The sequence below is a fragment of the Alternaria arborescens genome (assembly GCF_004154835.1).
Source record: "Alternaria arborescens strain FERA 675 chromosome Unknown contig_52, whole genome shotgun sequence".
Classification (NCBI taxonomy): Eukaryota; Fungi; Ascomycota; class Dothideomycetes; order Pleosporales; family Pleosporaceae; genus Alternaria; species Alternaria arborescens.
Genome location: NW_021167907.1, coordinates 92,448 through 106,477, shown reverse-complemented (window position 1 = coordinate 106,477; position 14,030 = coordinate 92,448). Strand labels below are relative to the sequence as shown.

Sequence of the window (14,030 nt, the reverse complement as noted above, 5' to 3'; positions counted from 1 at the left end):
AAGAATGCTAAGCTATCATTCCGCTCTTGATACAATGAGACACTACCTTTGATTCGTCTATCGCACGCTAACCCCGCACCCAGCTTCTAGCGCCACGGCTGTGGACCCCATATACAAAAGGACGGTATCTTGGCTTCACTGCAACGACCACACGAATCGCACATCGCCGAGACGGAAGTCATTTGAGCAGCTTTCTCGAAATCCGGCTACGCGACGACGAGACTGCTTGACTGGTCGTTGATGACCTTCTAGCACCCAAGGCGGATGAAGACTCTATCGTTCCGTTGAAAGAGTATCGCATGATCAGCTCTTCATATCGAATGGGCTCATCTTTGGCCATCTGAAGACTGGGCAATATGCGATCTGTTCTTGGGCACTCGAGGATGGATAGGGTTGATGCTGTGCACTTGTCGTATAAGTTGACTGCATCGCATCATTCAGGCATGATATAACACCCCGAATCGTCTATTGTGCTTCAAATCTTTCTTCCCAATCATGTTGTCAACTTCTGCTGTGGCGGTAATTCTGGCTTTTTGCGCCAATCGCGCATCTAGCTGGGTCATCGGCAAAGAGCAGACAGAGACCCATCCGAAGATGACCTGGCAGCGCTGCACAGGCAAAGGCGGTAGTAGCTGTACCAACGTCAATGGAGAAATTGTCATCGACGCCAACTGGCGATGGCTCCATTCTGTGAATGGATACACCAACTGCTTCGATGGAAACGAGTGGAACACCACCGCTTGTCCAGACAACGCAGCCTGTACAAAGAACTGTGCCATCGAGGGTTCGGATTACCGTGGTACATATGGCATCACGACTTCGGGTAACTCTCTTACTCTCAAGTTCATCACCAAGGGCCAGTACTCCACCAACATTGGATCGCGCACTTATCTCATGAAGGATGCAAACAATTACGAGGTGAGAAACCTCCTCAAGCATAATGGCGACGAAGTAATGATCTGATCTCTCTGCAACATAGATGTTCAACCTTATCGGGAATGAGTTCACCTTCGACGTGGATCTCTCGCAGCTGCCATGCGGCCTCAACGGAGCCTTGTACTTCGTATCCATGCCACAGAAGGGTCATGGAACTCCGGGCGCGAAGTACGGAACTGGTAGGACTTTTGTTCGTACTCTTATGGACTAGAGTCTAATCTACTTCAGGATACTGCGACGCTCAATGTGCTCGAGACCTGAAGTACATCGATGGTCAAGCCAACGCAGAAGGTTGGCAAGCATCCCAATCTGATCCTAATGCCGGCATTGGTAAGAAGGGCGCATGCTGGTAAGTGGAATTGCCTACTTAGACAGTACCCAATCTGACGCAGCTCAGCACCGAGATGGATATCTGGGAGGCGAACTCCATTTCCACGGCTTTGACCCCCCATTCTTGCCAACCCGAGGGCTACAATGTCTGTACAGACGATGAATGTGGTGGTACGTACTCGCTCGACCGCTATGCTGGCACCTGCGATGCGAATGGTTGTGACTTCAATCCATACCGTGTCGGTGTGAAAGACTTCTATGGCAAGGGCAAATCCGGGGTGGACACGTCGAAGAAGATGACAGTGGTCACGCAGTTCTTGGGTTCCGGTCAACTCACTGAGATCAAGCGTTTCTATGTGCAGAACGGCAAGGTCATTAGCAACCCCGAACCAACAATTCCTGGCATGGTATGTAATCATCTTCCAAGGTTTCGCGAAACAGCCTCTGACAGTCTACTAGAAAGGCAATTCCATCACCCAGGAATGGTGCAACACGCAAAAGGAAGTTTTCCAAGAGGAGATCTACCCCTTCAACGAGTTCGGTGGCATGGCATCCATGGGTAGGGGTATGAATTTGGGTATGGTACTCGTAATGAGTCTCTGGGACGATCACTACGCCAACATGCTCTGGCTGGACAGTAACTACCCGACAGACCAGGATCCGGAGAAGCCTGGTATTGCTCGAGGCGAGTGCGCCATCACCAGTGGCGTGCCAGCCGATGTCGAGAGCGCCAGCCCCAACGCGCAGGTGGTCTTCTCAAACATCAAGTTCGGACCCATCGGTAGCACCTTTGCGCAGCCCGCATGAGCCTGATGATACATCTGATGGCGACCCGTAGCCGCTGCTAGTGCCTCTCCGTCGTCCGTGTTCCATAACACTATCAGTCGCCACTTGTACATAAACCTGCTATGATCATGTCGTTCGCTTAGTTATGATCATGGAAAGGGCCAAATCATCGCTTTCCAGTTTTTGTTGTAGGTTTAGTCTTAGAATTGCATCTCCAAGTCGAGAGCGTGATTGCCACCTAGTAGATTTGCGTCTTAACTAGCTCCAGTAATTGTGATCGTATCGCCGTTTTGCCTTGCGCAGTCGTTTGAAATAGATGGGTGTGTTATCGCAAAGCCCTTCCAGATACACGTTTATGACAGTTCGAGGTTCAACGTTGCAAAGGCAAACATGAGCGTCCGTCACATACGTAGTCCTTGTAACCTAATCTTCTCTCCTGAATACAAATAATCCTCACTTTCTTTCTCCTGTTCGCCTGTGCTCAGCATAAAATCTCTTCATCCAACTTTGTCGACGCCTATCAATATCACACAGCAAATTCTCATACTCGTTGCTGCACGACACATACACGTCGTTCATCATTAGGCAAACGACCCTGTGGAATTGATTGGATATGTTTGGTAACCGTGTGGAAGATGTTACACAATGTTGGTTTCCTTGCCCATGCGACGACTTGGAAGAAGACCAATGTGTTTATTGCTCATAGAAGCCATGTCAGGAATCCGATCGATGACAGAGTCGCATAAGATTGTGTAAGGTTTAGTATCCATATAGCATTCGAGTTCGAAGTTGAAAACGAAGACCAATGGGTGAAGACGTGGTTCAGTTCACTACACAGAAGTGACGCAAGGTCACTGACGTCTAAAATCCGGGTTTGACGATGAAGGTGATCAAAAGAACACCTGTAATAGTCCATAGCGCGACTACAGTGCCAGAAACGAACGAGTAGATGACTCCACCAAAGGTCAGCGTGATTGTCAGGCAGGTGGAGCCAGAAAGGAAGATAAGAGCGTTGATCCAGTCGATCAGACGAAGTTTGTCCGCGAGCGTCTTGCATGGATGAGTATCGATGCTGGGGAAGAGTGGGAGGTAGACAGGCGCAAAGATGGCGCCGATGGGAAGATTGATATGAAACCCCTACTATTCGTTCAATATCAAAGTTCAGATGTCAAAGGAGGATATAGAAGAGATACATACCCATCTCCAGGTGGCACTGATCATCGTAAAGGCGCCGCCGACCACTGGACCGAGGACGCTGCCGATACCCCAAACCACGGTGCTACCGGTAAGATATGCTGGCTTCTCCTGACTGTTACAGAGAACAGAAACATAAGTCAGAGTGCCTGAGTACATCCCTGAGCCACCGACGCCAGCAATCACACGGCCAATGATGAGTGCCTCGATGTTCGGAGCGGCACCGCAAAGAGCACTGCCAGCCTCGAACAAGAAGATGTTGAAGACGTAAACCCACTTGATGTTGAAAATACCGTAGACCTTTCCCCAAAGGAGAATGAACATGGTGCCGAGTGCGAAGCCGGTTCCAATCCATGCAAGTAACTCGAGATGCCCAAAGTCATTGATGATGGCTGGTTGGATGTTGGCGACAATGGTGTTGTCAAGAGCGAAGAGAAGCGTGGTAGATAGCATAGAAATGTAAGCGGTGGCCCACTACATTGTAATACATGTGAAAGATTAGCATAATCGCAATCTGATACTAAGATCTATGCGTGTGAGCATTGCCGTGGGTTGTTTACCTTCCAGCCATGGATGTGGCGAGCGCTACGCTTTTGGGCCGTATTGACGCCGTCGTCGCATTCAAGGCGTTCATTTAGTGTGGTCTGAATCTCCTTTGGCGCTGCTTCTACATGCTCCGTGATGTTTGATCCATCCATGTTCGGCTAGTTCAACTGGTTCTCAATTAGGTACGGCTTTCGCGGTCGTCGGTCAATTGATAATTGATTTGGTAAACCTTTCGTAAGATCAAAAAGAAACCAAAATACTTATGATGGGATTTCGTGGTTAAAGCAGTATTATATCATCGAAGGGGCGGTTCAGAGGTAAGACGGACATGGGGACGGACACGGAGGCCGGCAGACTCACTCCCCCCTGCAACGTTGCTGCAGAACGACGGAGACGCATATGTACTATAGTAAAGATGAGTCCATTCTTTTAGATTGCTCTTGACGAATAGAGCCCAGTGGTCTTACCCTTGCGGTAACTGGTCGACGTGTATGGCCTTGGCGAGATGCTATTCGATGATTTCCAAAATCCTACAACCAAGTGACAACAGCAAAACTCATGGTTGCAGGGACAATCGCAGAGCCGATGAGTTGAACTCAGTCTTCTCTTCCCATTCCTGCAGCTTTGTACCAACATGGGTCAACGATTGGTGCCAGTGTCCGTCCGATTCCTCAATATGATCTAGAGCGGCGAAGAGCAATTTGGACGCGGCCACGACGCCGTTTGTAGTTTCCTGAACCTCTCCATCTCTGAGTTCATGACGTAACGCTTTCAATGCCATGAATAAGGGCCAAGCAATGAATATCGCTTGCAGCATGATAATGTCGCTGTTTGCCTTCCGTGGTGACGGCAAATTGAGGCCTACTGCGTTACACATCTGGAATGCAGCAGCAGTAGCGCGGCGTTGATTCTCGATTATCATATATGGTGGAAGTCCTTGCTCTTCGCTTTTCGTGATGGCCATATCGCGTAAGAAGATCTCGGTAGCGCGCAAGTTCATGTAAAGGCTAAAAGCTATTGGGTCTTCGCGAATGGATGTGGCGTTAAGATGATGTTTAAGAATGACAGAAAGGTCTTCTGCCTTCTTGACTAGTGTGCAATAGCCGCCCCAGAAACCTGGAATGCCGTGCTGTTGATCACGGTCGAAGCAGGACAAAGCCAGCTCGACCATGAGCTGGGGACTTGCCTACAGATATCACAAGCATACTGTGCTGTGAGTGGTGCGCTGGCAGAAGACGATCTCATCGTGTTGAAGCTTATTGTCTGGTGGTGATGGCGCGGTGTAACTTGCGAGGCGAAACTTCCTCAGATTCGTTGATCATTCATGCTTCGTTAAGCATGAGAGATACAGTGTCGCGATGATCAACGCGTCGCAAACAATGCTTCCACCTGGGAAAGGAGCAATCTCCAGGGACTAACCCTATTCCGGACACTACGGCATGGTGCTTGGCGCTTGCATATACTACAGCAAGGCTACGCATGTAAGTTCAGTCGTCATCTACTGGTGCGGCCCAGTTGCATCGTTTGTACTGCCCGGGCACAATCGGAAAGTGCCAGCACATCTCGTGACGACACGCCCGGGTTTGAGAGGTCGCATGATCTGACCAGTCATCAAGATTGGCCAGCACGCAGCTGGTAGCAAGAACCAGGTACTGACCGCTATTATCACTCCATCTCTCTCGAATCCAGCCTCTGTCCTTCATCAAACACTGTTCTTCAGAACCTGAAGGCATTCTGGCGTGAATCCTCTGTCGATGTCGAGAACTTGAGGTGCATCGTCTGTTCTGCCCCACCTCCCCGCCTCCTCGGCTGTGGCGCCCGTCTTATCGCTTATCGCGATATTCCCACGTCTTCAGCGCGTCATCTGCTCCTTCGCGTCGACACGCCTCAAAGGGAGGACAGACCTCCTTTGTGAGCGTCTTTCCCACCCTGGGTTCAGAGATTAAGCGACCGAATTTCAGTCATCGGCAAGACGCGTCGTCACGTTTTCTGTTCGCCCCAGGTCAATACACCGCAAGATCCTCAGGCATCACGAACTGAACCGCTGTCCAGTCGTGATCAACACCGGACTACAAAAGCATAGTCGGCAGTTTGCAGCGCTATTGCGTCGACGCAACACTGTATCGCTTCCTGATAGGGCCCTTTTCCTATAGCGCTTGACCTGGTCTGGTATTGCCGGACTTATACTGGGCCACCACCTCCGCCAGCGTGAGGCCGTACACACATCACGATACACTATTCTATAATTTGGACATAACCTCACTGACTTTCGCTCTTCCGATAACCGGCCTTCTAGTACAATATGCCGAATTCACCAACGACACCTTTTCCTCTCTACCTCTTCCCTAGCCTGCCCTTCCGCCGACGCCGAAGCTCGGCCATCAGCACCTCGACCGCCTCTACGTCTCCGTCTTCATCTCCACCACAACCAACCTCCTTCCTCACGGCGCGACCAACCTCGCACCTACGCTGCCAGAAGTGTCTTGCCGACCTCATCCCTGCATCATCCATCATAAGCAAAGGGTTCACTGGACGTCACGGCCGCGCATACCTTGTAGGGCCGCCATCGACATCGAGCTTTTTGGCTGGTGGGGATATGTCGGCGACAGGATGGAAGGAAGGTGATTTGCCAAACACATTGACACACAAGGCTCATGCTCGTCAACTCGTGACGGGCGCCCATACTGTATCTGACATCAGCTGCCGTAGCTGTGGTAGTGTGTTGGGATGGAAGTATGTCGATGCAGCCGAGGACAGCCAGAAATACAAGGTCGGCAAGTTCATACTCGAAACCAAGAGGATCGCCAAGGGTGCAGAGTGGGATGAGAGTATGAATGAAGAAGACAACGGCATGGTACCAGACAAGAACGACCAAGACATTGAGTTCGATTCTCAGGATGAAGACGAATGTGAGGATCTATTCAGCGGCATCTGGACACCCCAGCTTGCAGCTAAGAGAAGGAAACGCCGTGCCTATGGTGATGTTGACCTGACGGCTTGATATCGTGGACACTTCTCTACAAGGTTCACGTGGCACGCATACTTTCTAGGCACCTTTACGACATATACCCTACACCTCTACACGAGATACGAACATTTACTCAACGTACGACTAACACTCTTTTTATATTTCGATACCCAGGGAAGGCGCATGGTTCTGGCGTAATGGCTTATTTTTGTGCGACGAATTCTCCATGTATCTAACTTACGAATCATGATACAATAGTACGATAATTTGATCTTCACCACTTTTGAACACAGTTGTAGATTCGACCAAGTCATCGCGTCTTGTTGTGGGTTGGGAATAACCGTACTCACAATTTCGAACCCGCGCCATTCTCTTTCCTCACCACCCTAGCCGCTTGTCCTGAACTTTCAGGATTCCATCCAGCAATTAGGTCTTCGACAACGTTGATTTCGTCTTGACCCCAGACCAGACCACCAACCGCCTCCCACTCCCCTTTATCCCCCTGCCTCAGCACACGATACGTGGGTACGCCACAGAGACCCATTTCTTTTGCCTCTGCGGTAGCGGCCCGCAGCTTGGCTTTGACTGCGGGTTCGTTCGCGCGAGCAATAAGATCAGCGCCATTGAAACCACCTTGGTCGAGAACGGTACGGAGCACGGTGTCGTTGGACATGTCTTGGTTGTGAGACCAGCATGCTTCGACTATACTTCGTCAGTTTACTTCGTGATTCATGCTGCGGCTCGGCAAGCGAAACAAAATGTGCGACTTACACAACAGGTTTGTGGTCTCCGGTTCCACAAGCGCAACTCTCAACACAGTCGGTGTCCGGATGGGGAAGATGTCTGCCCAATAGAACTTGACTTCTCTTCCACCATCTTGCCGACTTATCGCGTTCCAGTACTCGGTCCAGTCCGCATGGTCTTGTCTCGACCACAGCGCCTTCGCCGGACTAACCGCCGCCATTGGCAGATTTGGCGCACCGATCTCTCGGAACAAGATGCCCAGGAGAAATGGCTTCATGACAATTTCCAAGTCCTTGCCAAATGTCTTCTTTAATCGTTCCAACTGTGTGTACCCCAAAAACGCCCACGGACTGCTAAAGTCGAACCAGAATTCGACTTTTACTCGGCCATGAGGATCATTACTGGGTACGCACCGCGGCATCAAGCTCTTGAGTGCCGGTACATGTGTCCACGGGTTTCCAGATGGCGACCGTGATGATGATGGAAGGGAGAGTAAGGTCGCCTCAACGAAATGCATGCGATCCTGACCCCAGTAAAACCGCCCTCGCTTTTCTTCACCATTCGCGTTCGTCCATAGAGCATCCGGCACCCAGAATCCAGGGACACCAAAAGCACCTCTTTCGATTGCTTCAGCAGTAGCAGTCTCTAGGTCCTTCCTCGCATCGGCGTTTGCGAAAGATTCCTCACCCACATCTTCAATACCGCATTCCCTCGCAATCTGCAGGATGGTAGCATTGGAATTCACGTCCTTGCCTTCTGCCCAATAAGCTTGGAACAACCTGTCTGTCAACATCCTCCTCTTCTCATGGTCTTTTACACAGTACAATAAACGTAGTGCATTCACTGTCTTACGAGGATGCTGAGGTGGCGGGTTGTACCGAATGTTGTATCTGCGCAATGTACGTTGCATGCCTTGCGCTGTAACGGCTTTCTTGGCTGAGTTGAAGACATCAGATGCTGAGCCGCCGGCGCCTTGGGGTGCGGCTGTTGCGCGGTAAATTGCGCCTAGGAGAACGGGTTTGTAGATCAGGGTAGCATGAGTGCGATGTGCTAGTGACTGTACGCGTGTTGAGGCTATGTAGGCGAAGGGACAGGATATGTCGTAGTTGAACTCTAGGATCGGCTGAGGATTGGTTGACGACATGGTCGGTGAGAATTGTATAGTAGAAGACGTTGAGTTCGTATCATGAAGTATAGAAGTGACGGTCAGAATGGGTACTTCAACGGAGAAAAGCTATGTGTAAGCGTGAATGACTAGCAAGTATTCATCTCGGTATACTTTAGCGTAGGTGTGGGGTAAATGCAGGTACAGCCGAGGTCCATGCGATTGACAAGAACACTCACACCTACGCAAGTCAACAACATGAGTTCATCGTCTACAGTATCTATTTTCTATAACAGCCACTGAATTCTACCGTGCCCAGTCCATCCTTCTAATCTATGCATAATTGAAGCTGGTTCTGCAGAGCGGACAGCTCGAGCTATCGCTACTCTTGAACCACTTGAACAGACAGACTCCGTGGAAGAGATTCTTGCAAGTGTGACACTTCTTGTCAGGCAACTTGCGATCCGACCCAACTATACTGTAGCAGATGGCACACTCGCTCTGGCCCTTGAGCGCTCCATCGACGTTCCTCTTGAACGTGGTCAGCGCGTCGATCAGGCTGCCGTTGAAAATTGTAATAGCTCCCAGCGATGTCCGCAACCAAGACTGCCATTTCTGTTCATTAACAGCAACGCGGTTCAGGCCTTCTATGTGAGCATTTGCGAGAGGAAAGGCGGGTGGCAGAGAGATTCGCATCGCCATGGTTTGTTCATCGACCACATATGATGCAGTAATCTCGCGCGCGCGGTTGACAACTTTTACCGCAAACGCCGAGTCGGGCTCAGCCGCGGCTTGCTCTTCCGACCATGTGTTGACTGCTTCGAGGGCGGCAACGATCACAGGCTGCGAAACGTATTTCTCCGTCCACGGCTCGAGCGCAACGACTATGGCGCGTGATTTGCAGCTCTTGAACCAGGTCTTCGTTAAAGAAGGGACGTCGCGCAGACACAAGAAGTATAAGTGTGTTAACAACCATTGCAAATCACGCTTGGGTGGTTCAAGATCCGCTTCATACGTCGTGATGTCAAGCTTGGAGACATCGACTGGCTTGTTGTGGGCATGGCCAAGGAAGTCGAACATGAAGTCGAGAAGGCCAGGGAGGTACTCACCCTCTCGGATATGCTCAACGTAATCATTCTTGACCTTGAAGGAAGCATGCTCTAGGTGATCGAAGACTAGCAGCCAGCTCAATAGATAACCTCTCAATGGCAAGGGCACACTACGCTCAAAGTTGGCATCGGCAAGTGCAGTGACCGTGGGCGCATCGATGATCAATGACAGCAATTCCTCAGGTAATCGGGCAGTCGTCTTCTCCAATGCTGCGTCAATGGACACTTGCTCCTGGGATGCAGGGATCTGCTTGTGTAGGATGTCGAAAGCAGTCTGTTGGACCGGTTGAGACTCTACGTAAAGAAGAGGGAAAAGTTCCTCGGTGGACTCCAGATGCTTGAGCGACACCTTGGAGATCTGACGCGCTAAAACATCGTTGACCATCTTCAGTGGCTGATGAAATTCGTCTGGGAAATGTTGCGAATGCTTCAGGATGTTGATGAGCCCATCAGCAACAGCTTGCTCGTTCTCTTTCCATGCATCGAGAAGATCGTCGTTTGGTTCTTCGGCTTGGGTCAAGCTCCGCAGTTGTGCATATAGCTTCAACGATGCGTGTACGAGGGGAATTGGAGTGTCCACGCCGGACTCGTTCGCTTCCAGCTCTTTTGTAGCTAACCAAATCGTCGAAAGCGCACTCAAGATACCGACCCAGTGCTCACCGTACATTTCGCCGATCAGGGGAACCAGTACAGACAACGCGCGGCACAACTCTGCTTTGGTAGAACGATTGACGGTATCTTCCTGTAGCCACGGGATGACATGCTGGATAAAGCGCATCAGACGAGGACCAGCGATGCTCTCCAAGATACCTTCCTGACCCATGACACTGTTCAACAGCACGAGTTGTTGCAGTGCCTCCTGCGACTTATGCTGGACATCAAGGCCTGTCAGATCGGCGACGATCTCATTGCACATTCTCTCGCAAGCTTTTGCATACGACAAGGGCTCTCTGAAAGCGTTCAAGAACGCAAGGAGCTGGAGGATGTTTTTCGAACTTCGCGTGGACTTCAGCGTCTCCTGAAGTTGGGCGGTTTGTGAATTTTTCCAGCCAGTAATCTCAATAGCGTCGGCTATCAAGACAGCATATGCTCGGGCATGATAGTAAGCTGGAGAAGTTGCGCCGACATCTATCTCCGATAAGAGTGAGGTTGCCCAAGACAACAGCGGGGCGTTGTCGTCGTCCTTCGACCACGTATCGACAAGGTTCTTTAGCTCGTGTGTCACGAATGGTTGCGCATCCGACATGAAGGTCATCGCCTCAGCTTCAACGTCCGAGTTGTATTGTGCCCAGAAGCCATTCGCGCCGGCAAGTCCAAGGTTGTCATCTGCAAGCTGCACGGAAACCGCAATGTTACGAAGGTAGGCAGCTCGAAGCGCAGAAGGAATCTTATCAACAGAGAAAAGGTCTGGGCTTTTGAAAAGCCTCGTCACATACTGTGTGATACGGTATGCAGCAGAGTAGCCGTCAGCATCGCGAGACATAGTTCTGATCTTAGAAGGCAATTGGCCATCTTTGACAAGATACACGGCGCCCCCAAGTGGATTCGTGATAGCCAAAGACGACTTTGGCGCAGCATTGAGAAACGGATCAAGAGCTGCATTCCAGTCTTCGATACTGGGAAACACGAGGGAAATCCCTTCCCAATCACTACCGGCCTTGACTGACTGCTTCGCCAAGTCGACCAAAGTTTCGACTGAGACAGATGACGGGGTAGCCTCGCGCAGGCCTTGTTGAACGAGATTGTATATCGATTGCTTAGAGTCAGAGCCAGATGACAGTATGGTCTGGATCGAGGCATTAACAGTTTTAGCGCCCTGCGCGACCTCATCATCTGGGGATTCTGAAGCGAGAAGTAGGCCTTGAAGAAGACCAGCGCCCTGTGAACTAGCGACAAACTCTCGTAGCATTGTTGGATTCGATTTGACGATTTGGCGTAGACCTTGCAATGAGTAGGGAGCCTGGTTTGATATTGATAGCGTTTCCGTCATGTAAGCAAGGATTTCATCAGCTGTTTCGGGAGCAAGTATCCTTGCTGGTGATTGAAGCATGCGACTGAACGAATCCCATTCGGCTGAGCCCTCAACAGCCTCGCGTACATTCGTGGTTATGTACTTCTGTAGTTCAGGATCCGATGTGGCAAGGTCAAAGGACGTTGGTATTCTCGATGAGGTGATGATTGCTTCGAGAGCTTTTGTCTTTGCTGGAGAGTCTGCATCTCTAAGAACAGTCTTGAGAGACGCGCTCCATGCGTCCTTGAAGTACGCGCGGTCTGACTTGGTGTATAGTATATCGATCAGATAGGAGGATGAGGGAGACAACACCAGCTCTGGAAGATCTTGCTGTATAAACAGCTCTAGGTCTTGCTCGGCCTTGGTAGACGATATAAAACTTGGGTTACGCTTTAGTACGGCTGCAATCGTACCTGCTGCGCCGTACGGTTTCCCATTTCTGTTTTTGAGTACTTCGAGAGCTTCTGCTACTATTGAAGAGCACGCCTGGGAAATGACTGATCGCAACGACTCCAAAGTCTTGATGGCAAGCGCTTGGTCTTGCATGGTCGCATATCGCGTGGCGTGCTGGATGACGTTCGTCTGAGACTTCTCATAATCTTTTGACTGCTCTGGGGCTGAAGTCTTGATGTTATCGATCAACTGCTGTGACAAGGAAGGCCATCGCTGTTCGAGCACAATCTCCATTCCTTCAATCTCTAGGGCTTTGGATATTAGGCTTGACGCGTTGGATGGCACAGCCCAGTCTGATGTCTCCAACGATGGACGAAGATACTGCGTGATGATTGGCAACACCATCTCTTCGAGGAGCTTAGTTCTTTCATGATCACTCAACCGCTGGGTGAGTTGACCAGCTATTTCGAGGTAGGCTTTGAATCCTGCTTCATGATTGTACTTGGGCTCGTCCTTGCGAATAATGCCGCCATGCAGGGCGTTGAGTAGCTCTGCGGAATCGGCACTAGATTGCGGCAGGACCTCTTTCGGGATTATCTTTAGGAGCTCAGGCACCCGTGCCCATGTGTCGCGGGGTCCCAGTTGAGAGCCTTTCTTTAAAAACTGCCGTAGGCGCCTATCGACCCCAGTCTTGCTCTTGTAGTTGTCTGTCCATACGGAGGGATGCTTGGATGTGAGTAGTGTGAGGGACTCGACATAATCGCCGACGGAACCGGTCTGATTGGAGTTCAAGGCTTCGGCTAGATAGGCCTTGCTGAAAGTGTCGAGATGTTCCTGAACAGCAACGTCCTCCTTGGTGAGGCATGTCCTCAGGAGACGGTGCACTGAGCGCCGTATGCCAGCGTCGTTGTATGAGGCGAACTGCCAGAGCTTCTTATCCCCAATGAGAGACTCGTAGTCGTTCTGGTACTTGGATAGTTCCTCAGGTTGTAGGTTGTTCAACAAACTACCCAGCAAGGATATGCATGCAGAGATGACGCGGCTGTACTTTGCTTCGGCGTCGTCTTTGCTGACTACGCGCTCGTCACTCAGAGTCGCTGTGCTCTCCTTGTCTATCGCATCCCGGCAATACTCTAGTATGGGTTGTTGATACACCTTCCGGATGCTCTGGAGCTTTTCAGGTGTGTTGAAGACCTGTCTGAGGGAGGTCTGCGTCGCGTCTACTACGGACCTATCGCTATCATAAAGACCGCATAGCCATGCTGCGACGCTCTTGGGCATGTATCTTGCTATGCGCTTGCCGGCGGATACGGCGAACTGTCCGTGGACGAGGTGGGCATTCTGGCGAACGGCTTTCGCATTGTCGATCGAGGTTCGTGGGTATATCTTGATCCATGCCTCCAGCAGGCCCTCTTCCACTGGCTCTTGCAGTGTCGAGAGATATGACTGTATGTCTTCCAGCGCCTTCGCCTTGGTGGTGCTGTCCTTCTTGGAGAGGTTTCGGAAGTAGACGATGACGTTCGGGTCTGAGATGGCGGATAGATCTGGGGGTTCGGTCACGTAGGACAGGGGTGATGTGCTCGCGCTGAATGCCGCTGACGCACTGCCGAAAGCGCCGAAGGAAGACGTCGTGGCCGCCCGCGCACTGCTCGCCTGCGCCTTTGCTGTACGCTTTGACATGGCGGGGTTGGGTGGCTGCACAATGTCGCTGTGCTTGTCGGCTAGGTATAGGGTGTGGGCGGAGGCTCGTGGCAAGGTGAAGAATCAAGGCTAGCTGCAGCTGCGTAAACACACCAAAGAAACAAAGTGTCGCATGCACTTCAACATAGCAGAGGTTTGCGGATTACGCGAAATATGCGGCTCTGCTTGATGACGGCACCAGTTGTGGGTAGGCGGTAGATGGTGGGG

The 14,030-nt window shown here is 50.9% G+C and overlaps 6 protein-coding genes across 6 annotated transcripts; 2 read left to right on the top strand and 4 right to left on the bottom strand.

Moving 5' to 3' along the window:
- Positions 1-495: 495 nt before the first annotated feature.
- On the top strand, positions 496-2,073 carry AA0111_g11571 (Exoglucanase 1; the record flags this gene model as incomplete). Its single annotated transcript, XM_028645452.1, has 5 exons — positions 496-918; positions 980-1,115; positions 1,165-1,285; positions 1,334-1,673; positions 1,726-2,073. The coding sequence occupies 5 exons, from the start codon at positions 496-498 to the stop codon at positions 2,071-2,073; spliced, it is 1,368 nt and encodes a 455-aa protein (XP_028500855.1).
- Positions 2,074-2,913: 840 nt separating this feature from the next.
- On the bottom strand, positions 2,914-3,699 carry AA0111_g11570 (hypothetical protein; the record flags this gene model as incomplete). Its single annotated transcript, XM_028645451.1, has 2 exons — positions 2,914-3,189; positions 3,250-3,699. 2 exons carry the CDS (start codon positions 3,697-3,699, stop codon positions 2,914-2,916), a joined length of 726 nt encoding a protein of 241 aa, XP_028500856.1.
- Positions 3,700-4,348: 649 nt separating this feature from the next.
- Positions 4,349-4,963, bottom strand: AA0111_g11569 (hypothetical protein; the record flags this gene model as incomplete). Its single annotated transcript, XM_028645449.1, has 1 exon — positions 4,349-4,963. One exon carries the CDS (start codon positions 4,961-4,963, stop codon positions 4,349-4,351), a length of 615 nt encoding a protein of 204 aa, XP_028500836.1.
- Positions 4,964-6,094: 1,131 nt separating this feature from the next.
- AA0111_g11568 (hypothetical protein) lies at positions 6,095-6,793 on the top strand (the record flags this gene model as incomplete). The annotated part of the gene is made up of 1 exon (XM_028645448.1): positions 6,095-6,793. One exon carries the CDS (start codon positions 6,095-6,097, stop codon positions 6,791-6,793), a length of 699 nt encoding a protein of 232 aa, XP_028500835.1.
- A 313-nt stretch (positions 6,794-7,106) lies between these two features.
- AA0111_g11567 (hypothetical protein) lies at positions 7,107-8,648 on the bottom strand (the record flags this gene model as incomplete). Its single annotated transcript, XM_028645447.1, has 2 exons — positions 7,107-7,462; positions 7,532-8,648. 2 exons carry the CDS (start codon positions 8,646-8,648, stop codon positions 7,107-7,109), a joined length of 1,473 nt encoding a protein of 490 aa, XP_028500828.1.
- Positions 8,649-8,942: 294 nt separating this feature from the next.
- Positions 8,943-13,802, bottom strand: AA0111_g11566 (hypothetical protein; the record flags this gene model as incomplete). The annotated part of the gene is made up of 1 exon (XM_028645446.1): positions 8,943-13,802. One exon carries the CDS (start codon positions 13,800-13,802, stop codon positions 8,943-8,945), a length of 4,860 nt encoding a protein of 1,619 aa, XP_028500827.1.
- Between the last annotated feature and the right edge of the window lie 228 nt (positions 13,803-14,030).